The 17,837-nt window shown below is 40.7% G+C and overlaps 1 protein-coding gene across 1 annotated transcript in view; it reads left to right on the plus strand.

The window, feature by feature from the left end:
• The window catches only part of RTEL1 (regulator of telomere elongation helicase 1), a gene marked incomplete at its 5' end in the record, with an annotated part of 58,202 nt that extends 41,256 nt beyond the window's left edge, over window positions 1-16,946 (plus strand). Inside the window, 9 exons of the mRNA XM_082491248.1 lie at window positions 1,629-1,724; window positions 3,295-3,505; window positions 4,751-4,888; window positions 5,452-5,568; window positions 7,450-7,692; window positions 9,298-9,474; window positions 10,056-10,241; window positions 10,760-10,863; window positions 16,596-16,946. Of these exons, the coding sequence (XP_082347374.1) occupies window positions 1,629-1,724; window positions 3,295-3,505; window positions 4,751-4,888; window positions 5,452-5,568; window positions 7,450-7,692; window positions 9,298-9,474; window positions 10,056-10,241; window positions 10,760-10,863; window positions 16,596-16,670 (1,347 nt within the window). The 3' untranslated portion in view covers window positions 16,671-16,946. The remainder of the gene's footprint in view (window positions 1-1,628; window positions 1,725-3,294; window positions 3,506-4,750; window positions 4,889-5,451; window positions 5,569-7,449; window positions 7,693-9,297; window positions 9,475-10,055; window positions 10,242-10,759; window positions 10,864-16,595) is intronic.
• Window positions 16,947-17,837: the final 891 nt, after the last annotated feature.

The following is a 17,837-nucleotide window of genomic DNA, read 5'->3' on the forward strand; positions in this document are numbered from 1 at the left end:
TGGTATTGAGCTGATTTTAATAAGCACTGGATTTGGACTGATAATAGGATTGATGTGCTTTCATATCTTTCTTCACCATCCATCATAGTATCTGTCTTACCATTTTTTCTTTTATCAAAGTTATACTGTAGCCTTGTTCCCTAAATAATGGAAATTTAGCTGCTGTCATTCTGAAACATGTTGCTTGGGGTGAAAAAGAAGAAAAGAAGCCTTTGTCATCTCAAAAAAGCAACATACAAGAAATAGTCTCTCAATCCATTTAAAAAATGATTTGACAGTTCCCCTTAATCAGTTTTCCTTGTGAGATATGCCTTACGGAAACTTGTCTTTCAGAAGCCTCATTTCTTCTGGATCATGCTGTTCAAGGTGGTGCCTTTACATCGTCCAGGATTCAGAAGATGCTTTTGATCATTTTTGTGACTTATTGCATGTATCATAAATTTTTGACTTGCTGCTTGTATTCAATTCTTCATTCAACTATGTGATGCTTAAATAAAATATATTTAAATGTGCACTTAAATCATGGTCAGGCTTGTCTGGAATTCAGTATCTTTACAGTATTATGAGTGCACTGAACGTAGTATTTCTGAGTATCAGCAACTGACTCTACAAACTGGCAAGTCTGAGGTTATTGGCTTAAGGTTTTGTTTATTTTTAGTGTTGTTTTAGTTGTAGTTAGTTTAATTTGACTCTGAAGCTTTGTGATCTGAATAGGCATATTTGTAAGTCACAGTGGAATATTGGGGTACTGTTATGTTTCATTGGTTCCTCTCACAAACACTATTCTCTAAATGCACTGATAGTCACATACTCGCTATGAAATTCTTTTATTGGGCAAGAGCAAAGAAATAAATCACTTCACATACCTGCTTTCTCAACAGGTGTGTAGAAACCAACTGGCAATATAGGTCTATCCCACGGTTTCTGCTGTTACTTAAGTGATTGTTTTTAATGTGGTTGATACTGGCTTGTTCTAATATTGGAGACTCTGCTATTAAGAAATTCTACTCCTCCTATGCCCACTCACTTCTCTTTTGGAGCTTTGTGTATACCAATATTCCCAGTCATTGCAGTACAAGCGCAATTCTTTGTTACTGGGAACGGGAGATGCTAAAGAGTTTGTCAAGCCACAAGTGTTCCTGCTACTGTCTCATCCTGTCTGCCCTGATATTTTCTACAAGACTTCTTAGGCTTCCCTTCTCAGTACCCCAAGAAAAGCCTGATATAGGTTTTCTTTAGAAGAGATGTGCTTCCAGGCAGGAAAGTGAAGGGGCATGTGAGGCATCGGTTACACACGGGTATGTGTATACTGCCAGGACTACCCTAAAAGAGTTAGCTGTAAGTCCAGCTTTGCTTAATCGGGAATCTGCATCCTCAAGATAAACCGTGTCTTTAATTTCCTCTGTTTTGGTCTCTCTGAATTGTCCAGTAAGTGATTACCTTCTAGAAACATACATGTGTCCCAGGCTCTGTTGCAATAATTTAGGTTGACTTCTTTCACTTTCTTGAATGGTGTCACAAACTGGGTTAACAAGCTTTACTACTGGAAATGGCTAAATTAAATGGACAGTAACTTTGAAAAGCATTTTTTTGACCTTTGTTCTTTTCTTTTCTTTTAATCTTCACAGGCACAACGTCTGTCAACACTTTCCCTTCAGTATGAGAAGAGGTTAACAGATGAACAGAAAGGAGGAAGGAAGAAAATAAAGCTAGTCAGCAATACAGTATGTGTTTTCATGTGTCTGTGCCATCCCTTTGATCTGCAGACTGCTTTAATTTGAATTGGAAATTTCCAGGCAGACAGATGACTGATGCCAGAACAATTATGTTTTTTCTCCAAATTATAAATATTCATCAATGCACAACTGAAATTTATTTCTCTCATGCTCTTTCTCAAATCTGGACATCACAGAGCCAATCAGGCATAGGTCTGGGTATGACTAGTAGGTGAAAAGAATTGTTTTCTGGCATTGACTACCTTGTGAACACCTTTTCCTTTTGACCAGGTGTGGTGGGTGGTTTCATTCTTTTTGACAAGAATAGTTCAGTTGGAAGGAGCCTACAACAATCTTCTAGTCCAACTGCTGGTAGAGCCTCAAATGGCATAACTGACCAGTTTTGTTTGGGTAAGCGATCGTGTGCTAACCCCACCTGTGGTGGGTCATTATTCTGCGTTGTGTTTGCAGTTGTGCGTTACTATTTTGCACTGTCTCCAAACTCAGTTAACTCGTCGTGCAGCCAGTTGCTTAGCTGCCATGATAAATTCATGAGAATCCCCTGGGTGACTGTGTGTGCCAGTAGTTGTCCAAGGTACTGTCCTAACTGGGTGCTGTCTGTCTGTCTGTCAGCTGGCAAACGAAACTGATAAAAGCAGTCACAGATCCTGAAGCTGATAATAGCCAAGGTGTGAGGAAGGGAGCAGGTTCATTGCAGAAGGTTATGTTTGCAGTTTCTTGCTATCTGATGTCATGATGAGTCAGCCTTGCCCTCAAGGTTTGGAGTAAATGTCATTTCGCTTATTAAGCCTTCTCCTAAGAATAAAATTGTGCAATGAGACTTGGCTGCCTTCTCTAGGAATATTCCTCTGAAGCAGTCAGTTCTGTCAGCAGTTAAGGTGAATAGCATTGCTCTTCTGTGAGGAAATGAATGCTCATGGGTGTTAGATTCATGTTTTAGAAATAGATACAATAATCATCTGGGGAAATTAAGAATATACTTGTGCCTCAGGATTGCCCCAGTGACACTGGTTTTTGTCATGGAGACATGTGACAAGGGTCCAACAACTTATAAGTTCTCAGTGTGTGAGCACGTTGTAACGCACAGTCACTTTCATAAGGGAGAGCTGATTCTCAGTCTGTTTCAAGTCCCTGATGCTTGTGACTGTAAAAGAACGTTTCCCAGGAAGGAGTAATCCAGCTTGCTCGTGTGTATAGTGTCTTCAAGAAATGTCTTAGAGGCACCGAAATGTTTGAACACCTTCCGTTCTTTGTATCTCCTGCTTCAGAGGTTTATGTTTTTCAGTTAATCGGACGTTTCCAGGAGGTAGGCTGGTTAGATTTGTGTTTATTCTGTGGCACTGAAGTTGTTTTTTCAATTTGTTTTTTTATTTTTTTTGAAATAACAAATGGATATGGGGGTGACTACCATAATTGCAAAGGACAGTAACCTGTTAGTTGAACTCATTCGTTGTTCTTTGTGGTGGTGGAATTGTAAATATATTGCTTCCATCTGAATTCATGCGAGAGTAACTCCTCAAGTCATACCATTTACCGAAAAGTCTTCCTGTCTTCGCAGCAAGCTGATAACAAAGCAGACCTGACGCAGCCGAAGAAGGCCCGGGCTACACTGTACATTGCAACAGTGAAGGAGACCCTAAGCCAGCAGAACTACGATCTCTTCTCTAAGGCTCTTCAGCACTACAAGAAGACAGACGATTTCCCTGCGATGTTATCTCAAATGAGCTCCCTCTTTATAGAGGATGAAAAAAAGCATATCTTGTTACGAGGTATGACACCTTCCCAAGTATATTTATATTATGCGACCTTTGTCTTTTAAATAAACTTGAGTGTTTCAGAGGTATTTTAGATTGAAGTACAGATCAATCAGGATGATAGCCATTAACGTTAATTGCTTTATATCCCCAGATCTCACAGAAAATCTTCTCAATATAATTATCATAAGTTAGTTTGCATCTTGACAGGCCTGAAAAGAATCACGTTCCACGGAAGCTTGTGTTATTTTAAACTTTGCCCAAAAGTAGTTTAGCTTATTCCCTGTGATTTAGGAGGTAAGATCGAGAGTGTGGTTGAGTGAGTTGGATAGATGCATTCATAAGTGTTAAAGAAGTAAATAAGTAGACAGAATATCTAGAGAACTTTTCTGTTTAAATAATGGTGAGTGTAAAGCAAGTCATCTGGGCAAGCATGGATAGTTTACTGGTTTAGCTGGTGTCGTGGTTTAGGCTTTTAACATTGACAGGAACTGGACTCCCACCAACATTTCATCTAGTTTAACAGAGCATTTTCTCTGTCAATTTTCATTTCTCTCTTAACTTGTGAGCAAATGGGCAGATTTTTCTGTGACTGTTTTCATCTACTAAAATCAAAAAGCGTAGTTATGCATCTTGTAAATTGTTTAAGGTTAATTTCAAGGTTAAGGAATAGAAAGCTCAGTATGAGCACTTAGTACTAATAGTAGCGACAGTCTGTTTCCCAATTTGCTGATCTTAGTACGTAACTAAGAAAAGATTTGATCACCAAATTAAGGCCCAAGTCTAGTTCTCAAAAGTGGCAGGCACCTGAAACCTAAAGTTCATTTGACACTTAGGCTTTTGGTTGGCAAGCATTTTATGGGAAGTAAGATGAGGTGTAAAATTAACAGTATATCAGTTATTCAAAGTATCAGCCTAGCAGGTACTCGGACCCCACGGTTTGAGGTAGCTCATGGCCTTTTGCTCCAAGTACCTGTTTCACTGAGAGATAAGCTACTTCATATTTACAGTGAAAAAATTACAGTTATTACCTGCTTGTAATAATATCGCTGGAAGTTTGCGTGATAGCTGGCCTTTGTGTAACTTATAGGTGTGCTTATTGTATAAATGATAAAGACATTTAGATTTTACGTTATTTAGCTGCACTCTTTTATCTTCACATTACCTATCCTAGAAGTCCTGTCAATGTAGGCATTTATTGCATTTATTACCTGTTGTGGACTGATTTTTATTCTTTCCTCTCCCCTCCTTTAATGAAAGAATTTTACCAGTTTGTTCGACCTCAACACAAAAAACAGTTTGATGAAGCGTGTTGCAATCTGACTGGAGTGGGCTGTGGCTACAAACCTGAGCACAGCCTCCTGCGGGAAGAGAGAGAGATACTGGCCAAGAAAATAGGTGAGCAGCTTGTTTCAGCCCTGTGCAGGAAGTTGTATCGTTTGATGGACGTTGTCAAATCGCAGAGCAAAATGTGTCTAATATATAGAAACGTAAGCATGGGAAGCAATTTAGTTCAATCAATATTGAGCTAAGTCTCTTCTCTACATGACCCTCTTGCCTGCCTTCCCATAACACACACAGATGCCTGAGCGTTGGTTACTGCATGGTTAGTAATGATGCCGTTTTATTTCAAAAGGGGATTTTACAGATCTATTTAAATCTTGAATCTGGTCTGAGGATTTAGAAACTTTGTGCGTATTCCTCTGTCTTCTTTGCTGCCCACATACTGCCACCAGAACAGTGTATGGAGGGTAATCGTGTCCTCACACTGCTTGTGAAATCTTTGAAACTCTGCGACAATAAAGACCTGAAAAAGCTGGGTGCTAACTCATGCCCTCTTATCAGAGAAATACATCCACATCTTCAGGGGTTTTCAGCGCAGAATGGTGTACTTTAAAATGCACCATTCTGCATTCATTCTTCCCTAAGTTCACTGTTAATGGATTGGTTTGATTTAACAGAAGAAAAACAGAGTCAGCAGAAAACAGCGTTCTCAAAGGACTCGTGCACGCAGCTAAACCCTGGGCTCCACTTGAACCGGGGAGGATTCCACTTGACGACAGGACTGAATAGTGCAGGTACCCTTCATGTTAAATAAAAAAACAGTCTCAAGGTAGTACATGTTATGGTTTATTTCATCAATGACTCAATTGTCCTGGAGGGAACCAATGTTTTTTGTGTTCACCTAGCACGGTGGCTCACTATCGGTAGGTAGGAGTGATGGTAATTCAGAATCTTCAGCAAAGATTTTACAAAACGAAACACAAAAGCCAATAAATTAGATCGAGGTGGATATGAAAGAAACCAACTAAAGCCAGAAGATTGCGCTAGAGGCTGACCTGGCATATGTCAGTGAGGGAAAGGGTGAGTTTAGCACAAGACTGCTGGGCTTCTGTTTGCCCAGGGTTTGTGAAAGAGAGCCATTTAAGGAATGTAATTTTAGATTATGTCACTATGAAGGCAAGTATGAAGAAGAAAACAGTTCCTGTTTTGTTATTGGTAATGTGTACCCTCCTAATGTGGACAGTCTGGGTTTTCTGCAGAAACAGAGTGGTAAATGCATTCTCACAATTGCATGTAATCTCAGCGTGCATCCCTCTGATCTCATGCTGTCCAGTATTTATCTTTGAAGTCAAAGGCTCGCTTATGACTTGATTACAGACCTTCCTGAGAACAGCTGGGAATTTTTTCTATTTCTCACAAGGAAATGAGTAGGATAGTTGGACAGCTTAGACGTCTTTCTTTAGAGGGTAAAGAATAGTCAAGGGCTAATCCTTTTTTTTTTTTTTTTTTAAATAAAAATAAAAAGCCAATGTTTCCTGTAAGGCTTTAAAACCTTTTCATGTATTAAGCCATGTTGTTTCTTTTGATTTGTTTTCCTGTTTTGGTTTGCATTTTAAGACCACTTGCACAAAACAGAATCTTTAGTATTTATTTTGTCCTGAGGTCCGTGAGATTGATTTTCACAGAAACTTGTTTCCACTAAAACTAATTGAGAAAATAATAGCAATAAATGCACGTGTTATTTCTGTGGCTCACTGCCTAAGTAGGGTATGCTCCCGTGGAAGTGTCAGAAAGCTGTACGATATGCAGTAGAAGATACTGATTATAAAATTCACAGCTATGATTTTCCCCTTTCAGGAAATTGAGCTAAGCCCATCTTTTAAAAGTTCATTGTTTTGCTTTAACGTCTTTAAAAGTTCTTTAGTGAAGAATAAAGACCTAAATACCAAAAGCTGTGGCTGGTTAATTTAAATCAGTTTTTTATAAAATACTTCATCCTTATTTGCATTCCTTTAATATACAAAATAGAACTTTTTCCTCTAAAACATATCAGAAGCCAAACACTGACATTTTGAGCAGAAGTTCACTTGGAGTTTAGCAGGATGTTCATAGCTGCTCCTACCTTCTCTCGTGTACCTGCATTGCTCTTGTGCTATCTTGTGTATTATTTCAGGTCAGTTATTCTCTTTTAACATTAAGCTTTCCTGTGGGCGAGGGGGAACGCTGCTCTCAACAGTGTACTTGCCCGTGTGTCAAGCCAGCATTGTTGGTTAAACCAGCTGTTTAAAATGCTTCTTCTCCTTCAAAATGTAGCACAAAACCTGATTTATAGCTGACCTCCATGCACGGTGTCTTCCGTGTCACCTTTTTCTCATTCCCCTGTGACCATCTGACACATCGCTCCATTTAAAAGATCAAAAGACTCCCGAAGATGCTAAAAGCGATCCCCAGAATTCATTTGCTCAGTTGCCATTCCTTGGAGCAGGTCTTGGCTCTGCCCAAGGCCATGCCAGAGGGAGGTGTGCGACTGTGCAGGTGGTGTTGGCTTTACTGCTTTGATGTAGTCCAGGAACCCCCTTCTGATTGAAAAGAGAAATTGATACAGAGGAGTGACCCGTTTGTGTTTGTCTCCGTTCCTGCCCAAGCCCTCCTCACAGGTGTTCTTTGTCTCTCAGGGCAGAATGCCAGTCGAGCTCCAATGAAAGATGCTGAAAAAGCTTCAAGCTCTAGGAGAGATCACCACCAGGTCCTCAGGGCTACGTACCTTAACGACGTGAAAAGGGCTTTAAACAAAAGCACTTACGGCCGTTTCTACGAAGCATTGTTAGCTTACAAGAAGACGGATAACTATGATGCTATGATATCAGTGATAGCAGCCGTCACCACTGAGAGACCGGAAGACTTTCATCTCTTACAAAGTAAGGCACTTTTTTAAAAAAGATTTTTATTTAGTTGAAAAGAAGATGTAGGTGCTGTGATCTCATGTGAGCAATATCCATTCACTGGTCATTAGTTTGCAAATTCTTCACTTTTAGGATAAATTTTTAGCATTGGTAAAGTTCACCTCTCCCATTTTTTGTTTTAGCAAACCAGATAAATGGAGCAGAGGAAAAATGTGTTAAACGAATGTCAGTCAGAGAACAAAAAAATGTCAAGGTTATAAAATGTTATCTCTGGTTTTCAGTTAGAAATTGTTCATTAAACACATTCGATGAGACCTTAGTAATTCCAGTCCTAACCTTCAGTCAAGCTAAATTCAGTCAAATGATTTCATTACCTTTTTTCTCCTCAATTACTACAAGTGATTGCTCTTTAGAAAAGACAATGCTGACTATTGCATGGACTCAATTTTGTTCTCCTGACTGTTGATTGCTATACTGGTGCTAAGCTCTTAGAACACTTCCAGGTTTTGGGATAAGCCATCAATCACACTTTTGATTCACTATTCTTCTCTAGAACTTTACCTCGGAATAGTTATGGAACTGTGTCATAAATGAGTATCCTTATCATTTATAATAATCTAGAAATTTCAAGCTGATATTTATTTTCTCAGAAGTGGTTTGGTTTGGATTTTTTTCCTTTCATTGGTTTAATGATGAAAGGATTTAGGAAGCTACAATCTTTCAAAATTTGAAATTGGGCTTTATTGTTTAAAAAACCCCAGAATAATTAAAAAAAAAAAAAAAAGAAAAGTGATTATATGCTGGTCTTGATTGCCTTGATGGAGACCTCTTGTATCGTGCTATGTAACATCTCAGTTCCACCTTCTCCCGTGTCTCTGGTGTGAAGCCCTCTGCAGGAAATGATGCGTACAGTGTATGCTGGGAAGTGCTGATGTAGTTTCGTTTGTTGTCTTTAGGAAATAACAATAAGTATTCTGTTGACCTTGAATAGATGTCATAGTCTCCAAATTTTTGGAAAATATTTTTTTTCTGTTGGACTAATTAGTCAGATTAGTCTTGACACAGTGAAAAGTGGGAGGGAGATTAACCGTGTGGCACTGTGACTCATAATCTCCCCCTGAGCATTCTTTCTCACAGAGAGTATCTTTACGGATCAAATGTTTTGACCTCAGAGGTAGAATTGTCTGTGCTTGGCGGTAAGACGTAATTGGGATTTTTTAGAATTTCTGTATGTGTGTTGTGAATCCTTGACAACCAAACAGTAAGAAGAAACTTCCTTTTGGAGGAAAATCTTTTCAGATATTGTGTATATGCCTGATTTCCCTAGATCAGTTGTCAGGTGAAGGGCTGGAAAAGGTATTTATGCTTAGCTGTAGGGAACGGAAGAATTTTGAGGTAAGCTGAGATTATTTTCAATACTAAATACTCATCAGCCTTCTGGCAAGGAAAACCTCATTATTATAAAATCAACAAGCATCGAGTGTTCCACCAACCTGAAGATACTCTGAGGAATACGACTGATGTTCAGCTTCTAAAGAATGTCTCCCCTCCAAAGGAAGAGGTTTTCCATGGTCAGGCATTTATTTTCCTATGCATTTGACTGTGTTTTCTTTTGGACAGGGTTTTACATGTTTGTGCGCCCTCATCACAAAGAGCAGTTCAAACAGATGTGTAAAGATTTGACTGGAATGGTCTGTGGCGAGGGAGAGAAGCAATTGCAACAGCAGGTGCACGGTGAAGGGAGCCCTCTGAGTTTGGGGAGCCGGTGCACTAAAGGAGAAAACAGCCACGTACAAGGTTGGGAATGAACATTTGTCTGAAGTTTAGAATCTTACTTATTATTAGGATGGGTAGTGTCCAAAAGCCTTAGCTGTGGGCTGGGGCCTCCCTGCGCTAGGGGAGGGAGGAGGGATGTGTAAAGGAAGATCAAAGCAATCGGCCATGTCCCAATGGTGTTTAAAAAAACCAAACAGGTGTAAGATAGAAGGCAGTGTGAGATGGGGAAGTGCAAGGAAACAAAAAAGAAAATTAGTCATAGTGCCATCTTCTTTAAACTGTGGATTGGGTGATGGCAGAATTTTTCATCTGTGTGGGGTGGGAGTAGGAGTGGATCGAGATGCACTCTGTCGAGGAAGAATTTCCACAGAACTACTTCCATATAAAGGGTCCCTTTCAGTAATAGTGCATGTGTTGGTATCAGAAACTTCTGTTATCAACCAGTATGGCATAAAAAAATAGTTATTCAGATTATGGTTTTCTTCTTATACAATGAGAACTTACTGAACTTACTGCTCATTGTGTTTTATGGAATCTGTGTATTGTGTTCTGCATTATACCGTTTTGTATGCTGGTTTGTTGGGGTTTTTTTTTATAACCAGATGCAGCCACTTCTAAGGTTGAGGTGCCAGAGAAAGTTCAGAGAAAGATTTCCTCCTTCTCCTTCACCCAGAAAAGCAAACTTGAACCGCCAAAGATCAAAGTATCAAAAGAAACCAGTGATGTGAGAGCACCCACAGGCTCTGGAGCTGTGCCTATCTTTCCCCTAGAGATGGAGCCAGAGTGTGGTAGGTATAGGTGTGATTTTGGATGCAATTCTCTAATATTCGGGAATAAAGATGAGATATAGAAATGAGAATTACGCTCGTGATTATTAAATGATGACTAGTTCATGCCGGTGTTTGCTCAGGTGAAATAATGGCTAGTGCGGTTTGCTAAGTATAATTTGTACTCTCTGCCACTTGCATATGTTTTCTCAAAGTATTTCTTTGTCTTTATCACAATGATGTAATAGTTTCCTGAGAACTTACGGATTTTTCTTGACAACTTCCTTGTAAAGGGAGGATGTAACCTCAGTTTCTAAATGTGGATCTGCAGCACCAAGAGGCTGAGTGAGGTCATGTGAAAGAAATAATGTAACAGGGCCAGGTATTGCACTGTTAAGGTAGTTCGTGAAACTCATGGTCATCGTTTTCTGGACTGCACTGGAAATGTCTATGCATGAGAATTTCACCCATGATTACTGGAATTTAGTCATTTCCTCCCTCTCTCTCTCCCCCTCTCCCCACCCTCCCCTCTGTTCTAGGAAGATTCCAGTGCTCTAACTGCAAATCTGAGGATGACGTCCCTTTTAAATGTCCATTGTGTGACTTCACTTGCTGCAAAACATGCTGGGAGCAGTTCTTAAAGGTTATCGTGTTTACTGGTTTCAGTTTTTCCTGAAACTACTGGTGAATTTTGTGCTTTTCAGGAGAACCATGTGGACAGTCCTGGAAACAGAATTCCTCTGTTTACAGAGAGAACACCTAAATCCTGTTGGAAGATTTACCACTTGTTTCGTTACTTTCCGTGTTCTGCAATGTGATTGGAGGCAGACCTCTGCCTTATGCTGTCTTTTTTATACCTTTGCAGCTCCTTCTGAGCTTCCTTCAAAAGTTTTCCTGTCTTGAGCTATGCAGGCAACAAGCTGTGGAGTCAACTTGGGGAAAAAAAAAAATTCCTACATCTGAGCCTTTATTTTAACTTTCTTTTCTTGCTTAGTTTCATAATTTGCCCCATCTAAAAACCTACTACTCTGAAACGTTATAATGAGATGAGGCAAATTCATGCTCAAATATCTCCTGTCCTTTGGGTTTCCTGGCTGAGTAGATTGGTGGTTGAAATTCTTCAGGTAAGAGGATGTAACCGATCCCACAGTGCATGTGTTTGGTAGCATCTTACCCAACGTTTGATTTGGCAGCCAGATATTAATAATCTGTGACCCTGGGTATGGAAGTTTGATGCAAGAGTTGAGTGGTTTCTGGACGTTCATAAGTGTTGAAGAAGGCTACTAATAAATGGAGCTCAGACAGTAGGAAAAGAAATCTCTTCAACCTGTGAATTTATAAGCAAGTACAAAATAATCAGTCATTCCAAGTTCCAGAGAAAGGTCTCTTTCTCAGGAAGGAGACGCTGAATTGTCAGCTAAGTGTAGAAAATAAACAGTATACTTACATCCAAATAAAATATAACGATCAAAACAGACTTGGTCCAAGAGGAACATGGAATAATGTCCAGACTTATGTTCTCGGACATGTATCTCCTAGAGGGAATTCAGAATAGCTGTTCAACTAAATTTTGTCCTCAGTCTGCTATGCCATATTTCTTTAAAAATGTTGAAATCCAAAAGTATTGGAGTATAAGGAATGTATGTAAGAAAGTACAAGAAACCCAAAGGAAGGCATCTCACATTAGCTGCAGATTGGGCAGTCAAACCAGTTGCCTTGAATGGGCATTACCACTGAATACTCAGTTGTTCCTTTTATGCTGAAGTATAATGGGGATCGACGTCTGACAGTCAACATACTCCACTTCAGAAACGACTCTAGGAAGGTCATGGCAAGAATTTTACTAGCATGTGTCTGTAATCTCTGCTGCTTGAGACTTGAGTTGATTAAGGAACAGAATGAGCTCCCTGGGGAATTTTTTTTTTGGTTAGGCAAGCATTTACTATCCCACAGGGAGATTGTGTTATCTCAGCCCATAAATTTTTATCTTATAAACGTCTAGGGGGGAAAACTCTCTCGTTTTGCCAGTAACATGTAACTTGTAATTGTTTCATCAGCTTAAGAATCCACAAAATTAGAACTGTTGTATATTGAGCAATTGTAGAGCCTGCTCTGTGATTTTTGTCTTGAAATTGGTAATTCTGAGGTCTGGTTTTCTCCTTTAATCCCCAAGTTAATGTGCATTTTCATAGTTCTTAGATAAATCACAGAATCTGCTTAGCCTAAATTGTTTTAATCACTCCTTTATCTGATTGCACATCTCTTAGACTGGGGATTAAAATAGTCTGGTCTAATAGATGAGACTGTATTTCAGATTCAGGTACTTGAATGCATCCGGTGGAGGGCAACAAAGCTGGTGGAAAGCCTGCAATGCGTGTCCTCTGAGTGGCTGAGGGCTTTGGGTTTGTCTAGTTCGGAGAAAGGAGGCTGCGGGGCGACCTCGTTGCTCTCCACAGCTTCCCAAGGAGGGGACGTGGAGAGGGAGGTGTTGATCTCTTTTCCCTGGTATCCAGCGGCAGGACGCGTGGGAGCGGCTCAGAGCTGGGTCAGGGGAGGTTCAGACTAGATATTAGGAAACATTTCTTTACTGAGAGGGTCAAACACTGGAACAGGCTTCGTAGAGAGGTGGTCAATGCCCTGGTGCCCGTAATAATATGCTTTAACTTTTCTTCGGCCCTGAAGTGGTCAGGCAGTTGGACGAAATTATCATTGTAGGTCCCCTCCAACTGGAAGTATTCTCTCTGTTCTATGCAGGTAGCCAATACAAAGCCACGTTTGAGGAAATGAGTCATTCCCCATGGGTCATTTGTTATTAATGACTTCATATTCGCCACTTGCCTGAATAATCTTGCTAGTTACAGTGAAACTTCATCCCACGTTGTACCAGGTGGTGGCAGGGATAGAAAATAGCTGTGTTTTTCTTAGCAAGGTGAATCAGAGCTTTGCTTTGCGGTAGCATACCGCAGCCCTGTGAGGTGAATACAGTCTTATAATTTGTAAAGATCAGGAAAGACAGGTGTAGTTTGAAGCAAATAATCAAAACATAATAGCAGACGTACTGAGTCAGAGTAAAGGTCAATCCAGCCCAGCATTCCATCTCTGACAGTGACCAAAAAAGGATGGCTAGGAAAGGATAAAAGAATGTGGCAGGCACGAGTGATGATTCTTGCAGGTGATCTCTCAGCCCTGAAGCTATTTGCAGCACAAGAGCTCCCTGAGCCAAGCGTTTACCTATATATTAAGAAACCTCTGATGCATTTCCATCGTGTTGTCCAATTGCCTTTGGACACAAATGAACTTGTCATCCATGTCCTACAGCAGGCATTCCCACAGCTCAGCCAAACATTATGTGAAGAACTGTCTCGTCTTTTTGTTGTCATTTTGAACCTGCTTTTTGCTACTTCAGTTTAATGCCCCACTTGTTTAAAAAGGACAAATAAAATATTCTAAGGGTTCTCAAGAAAACACGTCATGGATATCCTGTCCTTCATAAGTGCACCTTTGGAGTCTTTTGACATACACCAATGGTGTGATCCATTTGCCTCCTCCATAGACAACATACATCAAAGTCCTTATTTCTAAGAATTTTTTTTTCTTGCTCTGAACAACAGACTACTGGGTGTGGGGGTTGTAAGAAGCATCTTCTCACCAGCTGAGACTTTTTGCTCTACTGTTCGAACACCCCTGAAGGCTCAGAATGACTGACGTTCTAGTCTTCGTTATGGAGAACATAAAACTATGTGGTCTTGTCACCTTTTCTTACCTGACTTCTGGCATACCTTTCTAGTGATGAATAGTTCTTAGTATACAGTAATTTCAGCTTGGTTATGATACAATTCAAGTGTAGTTTGGTTAATGAAAAGTCAAATATCTTCTAGTTTGGGCTATTACTTGCGGACTGGTGGACAACAGGATGCCCATGAGCCAGCAATGTGCCCTTGTGGCCAAGAAAACCAACGGCATCCTGGGGTGCATCAAGAGGAGTGTGGCCAGCAGGTCGAGGGAGGTTACCCTCGCCCTCTACTCTGCCCTGGTGAGGCCACATGTGGAGTATTGTGTCCAGTTTGGGGCTCCCCCATTCAAGAAGGACAGGGAACTGCTGGAGAGGGTCCAGCAAAGGTCTAAGATGATTAGGGGATTGGAGCATCTTTCTTACAAGGAAAGACTTAGGCACTTGGGTCTTTTTAGTCTGGAGAAAAGGAGACTAAGGGGGGATCTTATCAATACTTATAAGTCCTTAAAGAGAGGGTGCCGGGGGGATGGGAACAGTCTTCTTTCAGTGGTGCCCAGTGACAGGACAAGAGGGAACGGGCACAAACTTGAACATAGGAAGTTCCATCTAAACCTGAGGAGGGACTTCTCTCCCGTGCGGGCGGCAGAGCACTGGCACAGCTGCCCAGAGAGGGGGGGAGTCTCCCCCTCTGGAGCCATTCCAAACCCGCCTGGAGGTGTCCTGTGCCACTGCTGGAGGTGCCCCTGCTCTGGCGGGGGGTGGCACTGGGGGAGCTCCAGAGGGCCCTTCCAACCCTCACCATTCTGTGATGGAGAGAGACACTTCTCCCGGTGATGAGGCGAAACTGTTCTCTGCTGGTCATGCAGATGAGAAGGAAGAACAGCTTGGTTAAGAGCAGAGAATTGCAAACAGGAAGAAGGTTATTCCATGTTTCTCTGAAACCAGGCCCAGAGGAACCATCTCCTAACACTTCCATCCGCATTCCTACCCCTGCGTTGCTTGGTTGTACAATCGACTCTCTTCATGGCAATGGCAATGGCTGTGGTGTGGTAGAGGTACCCTTAACCAGCAGGAAATGAGCAACCATGTTTATTGTGTCTGAGCTCTGAAGTCTCATCAGATGGCATCGGGCTTTGTCACCACTGACTGGGCTGGGTTTGAAAACTCATCTTTTTTTCTTTGCTAACAACTTACTCACAATGTTTCTTCAGCTCAAAAACACTTTGGTGTATATTGTCCTATGAGGAAATGACTAACAGCCTCCCATCCGAAATGCAATGACTTGGATTTTGCAAATTGTGGTGTCTTTTTCAATTTGTTATTTTACTGAAAGCTTAGTGGTGGGGAGAGGCAGTGAATAATTTTGGAACGTCTTGGAAGCTTTTGGAAGAGCAGACAGAATTCCCTGCAGCTGAAGGAGTATTAGAGGGATTAGCGCTGGTGCATGTCGGGTGTTTTTCAGTGCGTTAGGGGAAGCCTCACAGGGACTGTGCCAATACACGCTGCTTTTGGATTTAGTTTTCGGTGCAGAGGTCTATTGCTGCTTTTCAGTGTTTAAATGCATCATTTACTCATGCTCTTTTTGCAGATATTTCAGAGAAAAGAAGTTATTCTCATTTGGACTATCTGTAATGTGAGCAAATAATATTTCACAATTATATATTACACTTAAAGTTTTCAGAGCTCTTTGACAAATCCCCATCTACTAGGAGGTAAAGTGAGTTTTCCTTTCCCCCTCCATTTATGGTGTTTCAATTGATGTTTCTAGAATCAAAATACTGGTGCCCGAACCTACTTTGCAGTCTACGTCTGTTGTTACAACAATTAACTTCCATACCGTAGGGAAGCCTGCCCCTGCCCAGTGCCACGGATGTCGGTAACCAGCTGGTGGTGATCTTCTCACAAAGATTATTTTTTTAAAAAAGACTTCTTACTATCTAACTTTTGAAATAAGCAGAGCATTTTTGTTTTACTAGTAATTCTCAAGACAGAAAAAGAACAGTTAGGGTTCATCTACAGGTCAAATGGCTGAAGACCAGACTTTAAAATTTAAGCTTAGTGAAGAAGCAAACTGAAACCTGGGTGGAGAAAGGGTTGCCTCATGTACCCGGTCCCCTGCTGTTAAGTGAGAAAGGTGTGTGGTGGTATGAAGAAATAAATGTACTTGGTTCCCCTACAAAACTCTTGGTCATGACCACACGTATCATTTGTGTCCTGGTGTGCCCAGGAAATTACTTCCTTCTCATCTGTGCAAGAGGAAGCAGAATTTCAGGGAACTCCTCAGTTCCCTTATACGGGATTTTACTAATAACAAGGACATCTATACTTCACAACAGCTCTTGCAGGCTCTGTATTTCCTTGTTCCTGTATTTTAGTCTTTCAGATATGTCATGGCTGTAATTAATCTGAGACGACTGCTGTAAAGTTTGTTGCTCCTTCAGTGGGAGACTTTCTTTTTCCTCCTTTTATTACTAGCAGTTAAATAACCGACTGCACAGTAACACTGCATTTAAAAATAGTAGATATGATATCTTGGGGACTGTCAGATGACTAGCGTGGCTTAGAGTTTATGTTGGACAATAACAAACTTGATAGAGAAATTTAATATATTATCTATGTCTTTTGTTCGTTTCTTTATATAGATGGTGAAGAAGTGCCCGGAGTGCCACAGTGATGTGAAGAAGCAGCGATTAATCCAAGTTTTCTTCTGGTCATAATCTCACCGACAGAAAGAGCAAGTACTGCGTATCAGCAGAAGCAAATTGCTGCGCTCTGGCTCTCAACCCGAGCAGAAGCAGGATAAAGGTTCTTTTAAGTGTCTTTGATCCTTGGCTCTGGATTACGCGCTGTGCACCAACGTGTATCATTTCTCCCTACAACATCTGAAGGGTCTCTCTCCTTCACCACTGGCAGGAGACAAAGCAGAGTATTGTTCTCTGTTGGAAGTAAGAAGGTTAATTTCTTATTTATATTAGCCTGTAAATTTTACTGTGGCCACTCTTAGGCTGAAATCTTATATCCTGGAGGCGTCTGTCGTTCATGGACCCCTCAGGTAATACCAGATCCTGGAAAAAACCTGGCAATAATGCTACAGTGGAACAGAGCTGGCTAAATAAAGAGGCCAGACTACCTATCCTTACCACACTGGTGTTCCTGGAAGAAGTGATTCACATTCACTGTTTGGTGTTTGGCAGCAGCTGCTGTCTCCCAATACCAGAAGACACTGAAAGGATGACTTTTTAAAAGCGAAAAGTGGTTGAATAGCGAGCAGAAACACTCCCTTGCGTCTGCTGGGCACCCAAAGCCCGATTCCTTCCATCCTGCTGGGATTTTTGTGGAAACGTGCTACCAAGGAGGCTTTATTTTCTGCTCAGTACTGATATTTCCATTGTGCCTGTGTTATCTGATGTTTACTTTCCAAGAAGGAAAAGGAACTAATTGATTTAAAACTTTAAAGTAAATCAAGTTAGATGGGTTAAAAAAAAAGAATTCCTTAATACTTCCACTCTCTGTGAGTAGTGGATATAAGTGGTTAACCTGAAAAACTGTATCAATTTTAAATCTTTGGTAACTGCTATATGTTAAACTATAAATAAAACCATTTTTGTCTCAATTGGGTTTTGTTTGATTTAAAAAAAAATAAAAAATTACCAGGCACAAAACCATTGAGTGTTGAGTCCCAATGGCCCTGGTAGGAATAAGTGGAGAGATCTATACCGTGGGATTTTTGACGCTTGAATATTTTTGTTTGATAAAAATGAGCGAAGGATTGTATTCTCACTTGATAATTAGTTTTGGGGTTCCTGTGGTAACAGAGACACTTCATATAGCATATGATTTCAGAATTTTCTGGGAGAACATATTCTTTAATAATTTTAGGGGTG

This window comes from Vanellus vanellus, assembly GCF_965231255.1.
Source record: "Vanellus vanellus genome assembly, chromosome: 15".
Lineage (NCBI taxonomy): Eukaryota > Metazoa > Chordata > Aves > Charadriiformes > Charadriidae > Vanellus > Vanellus vanellus.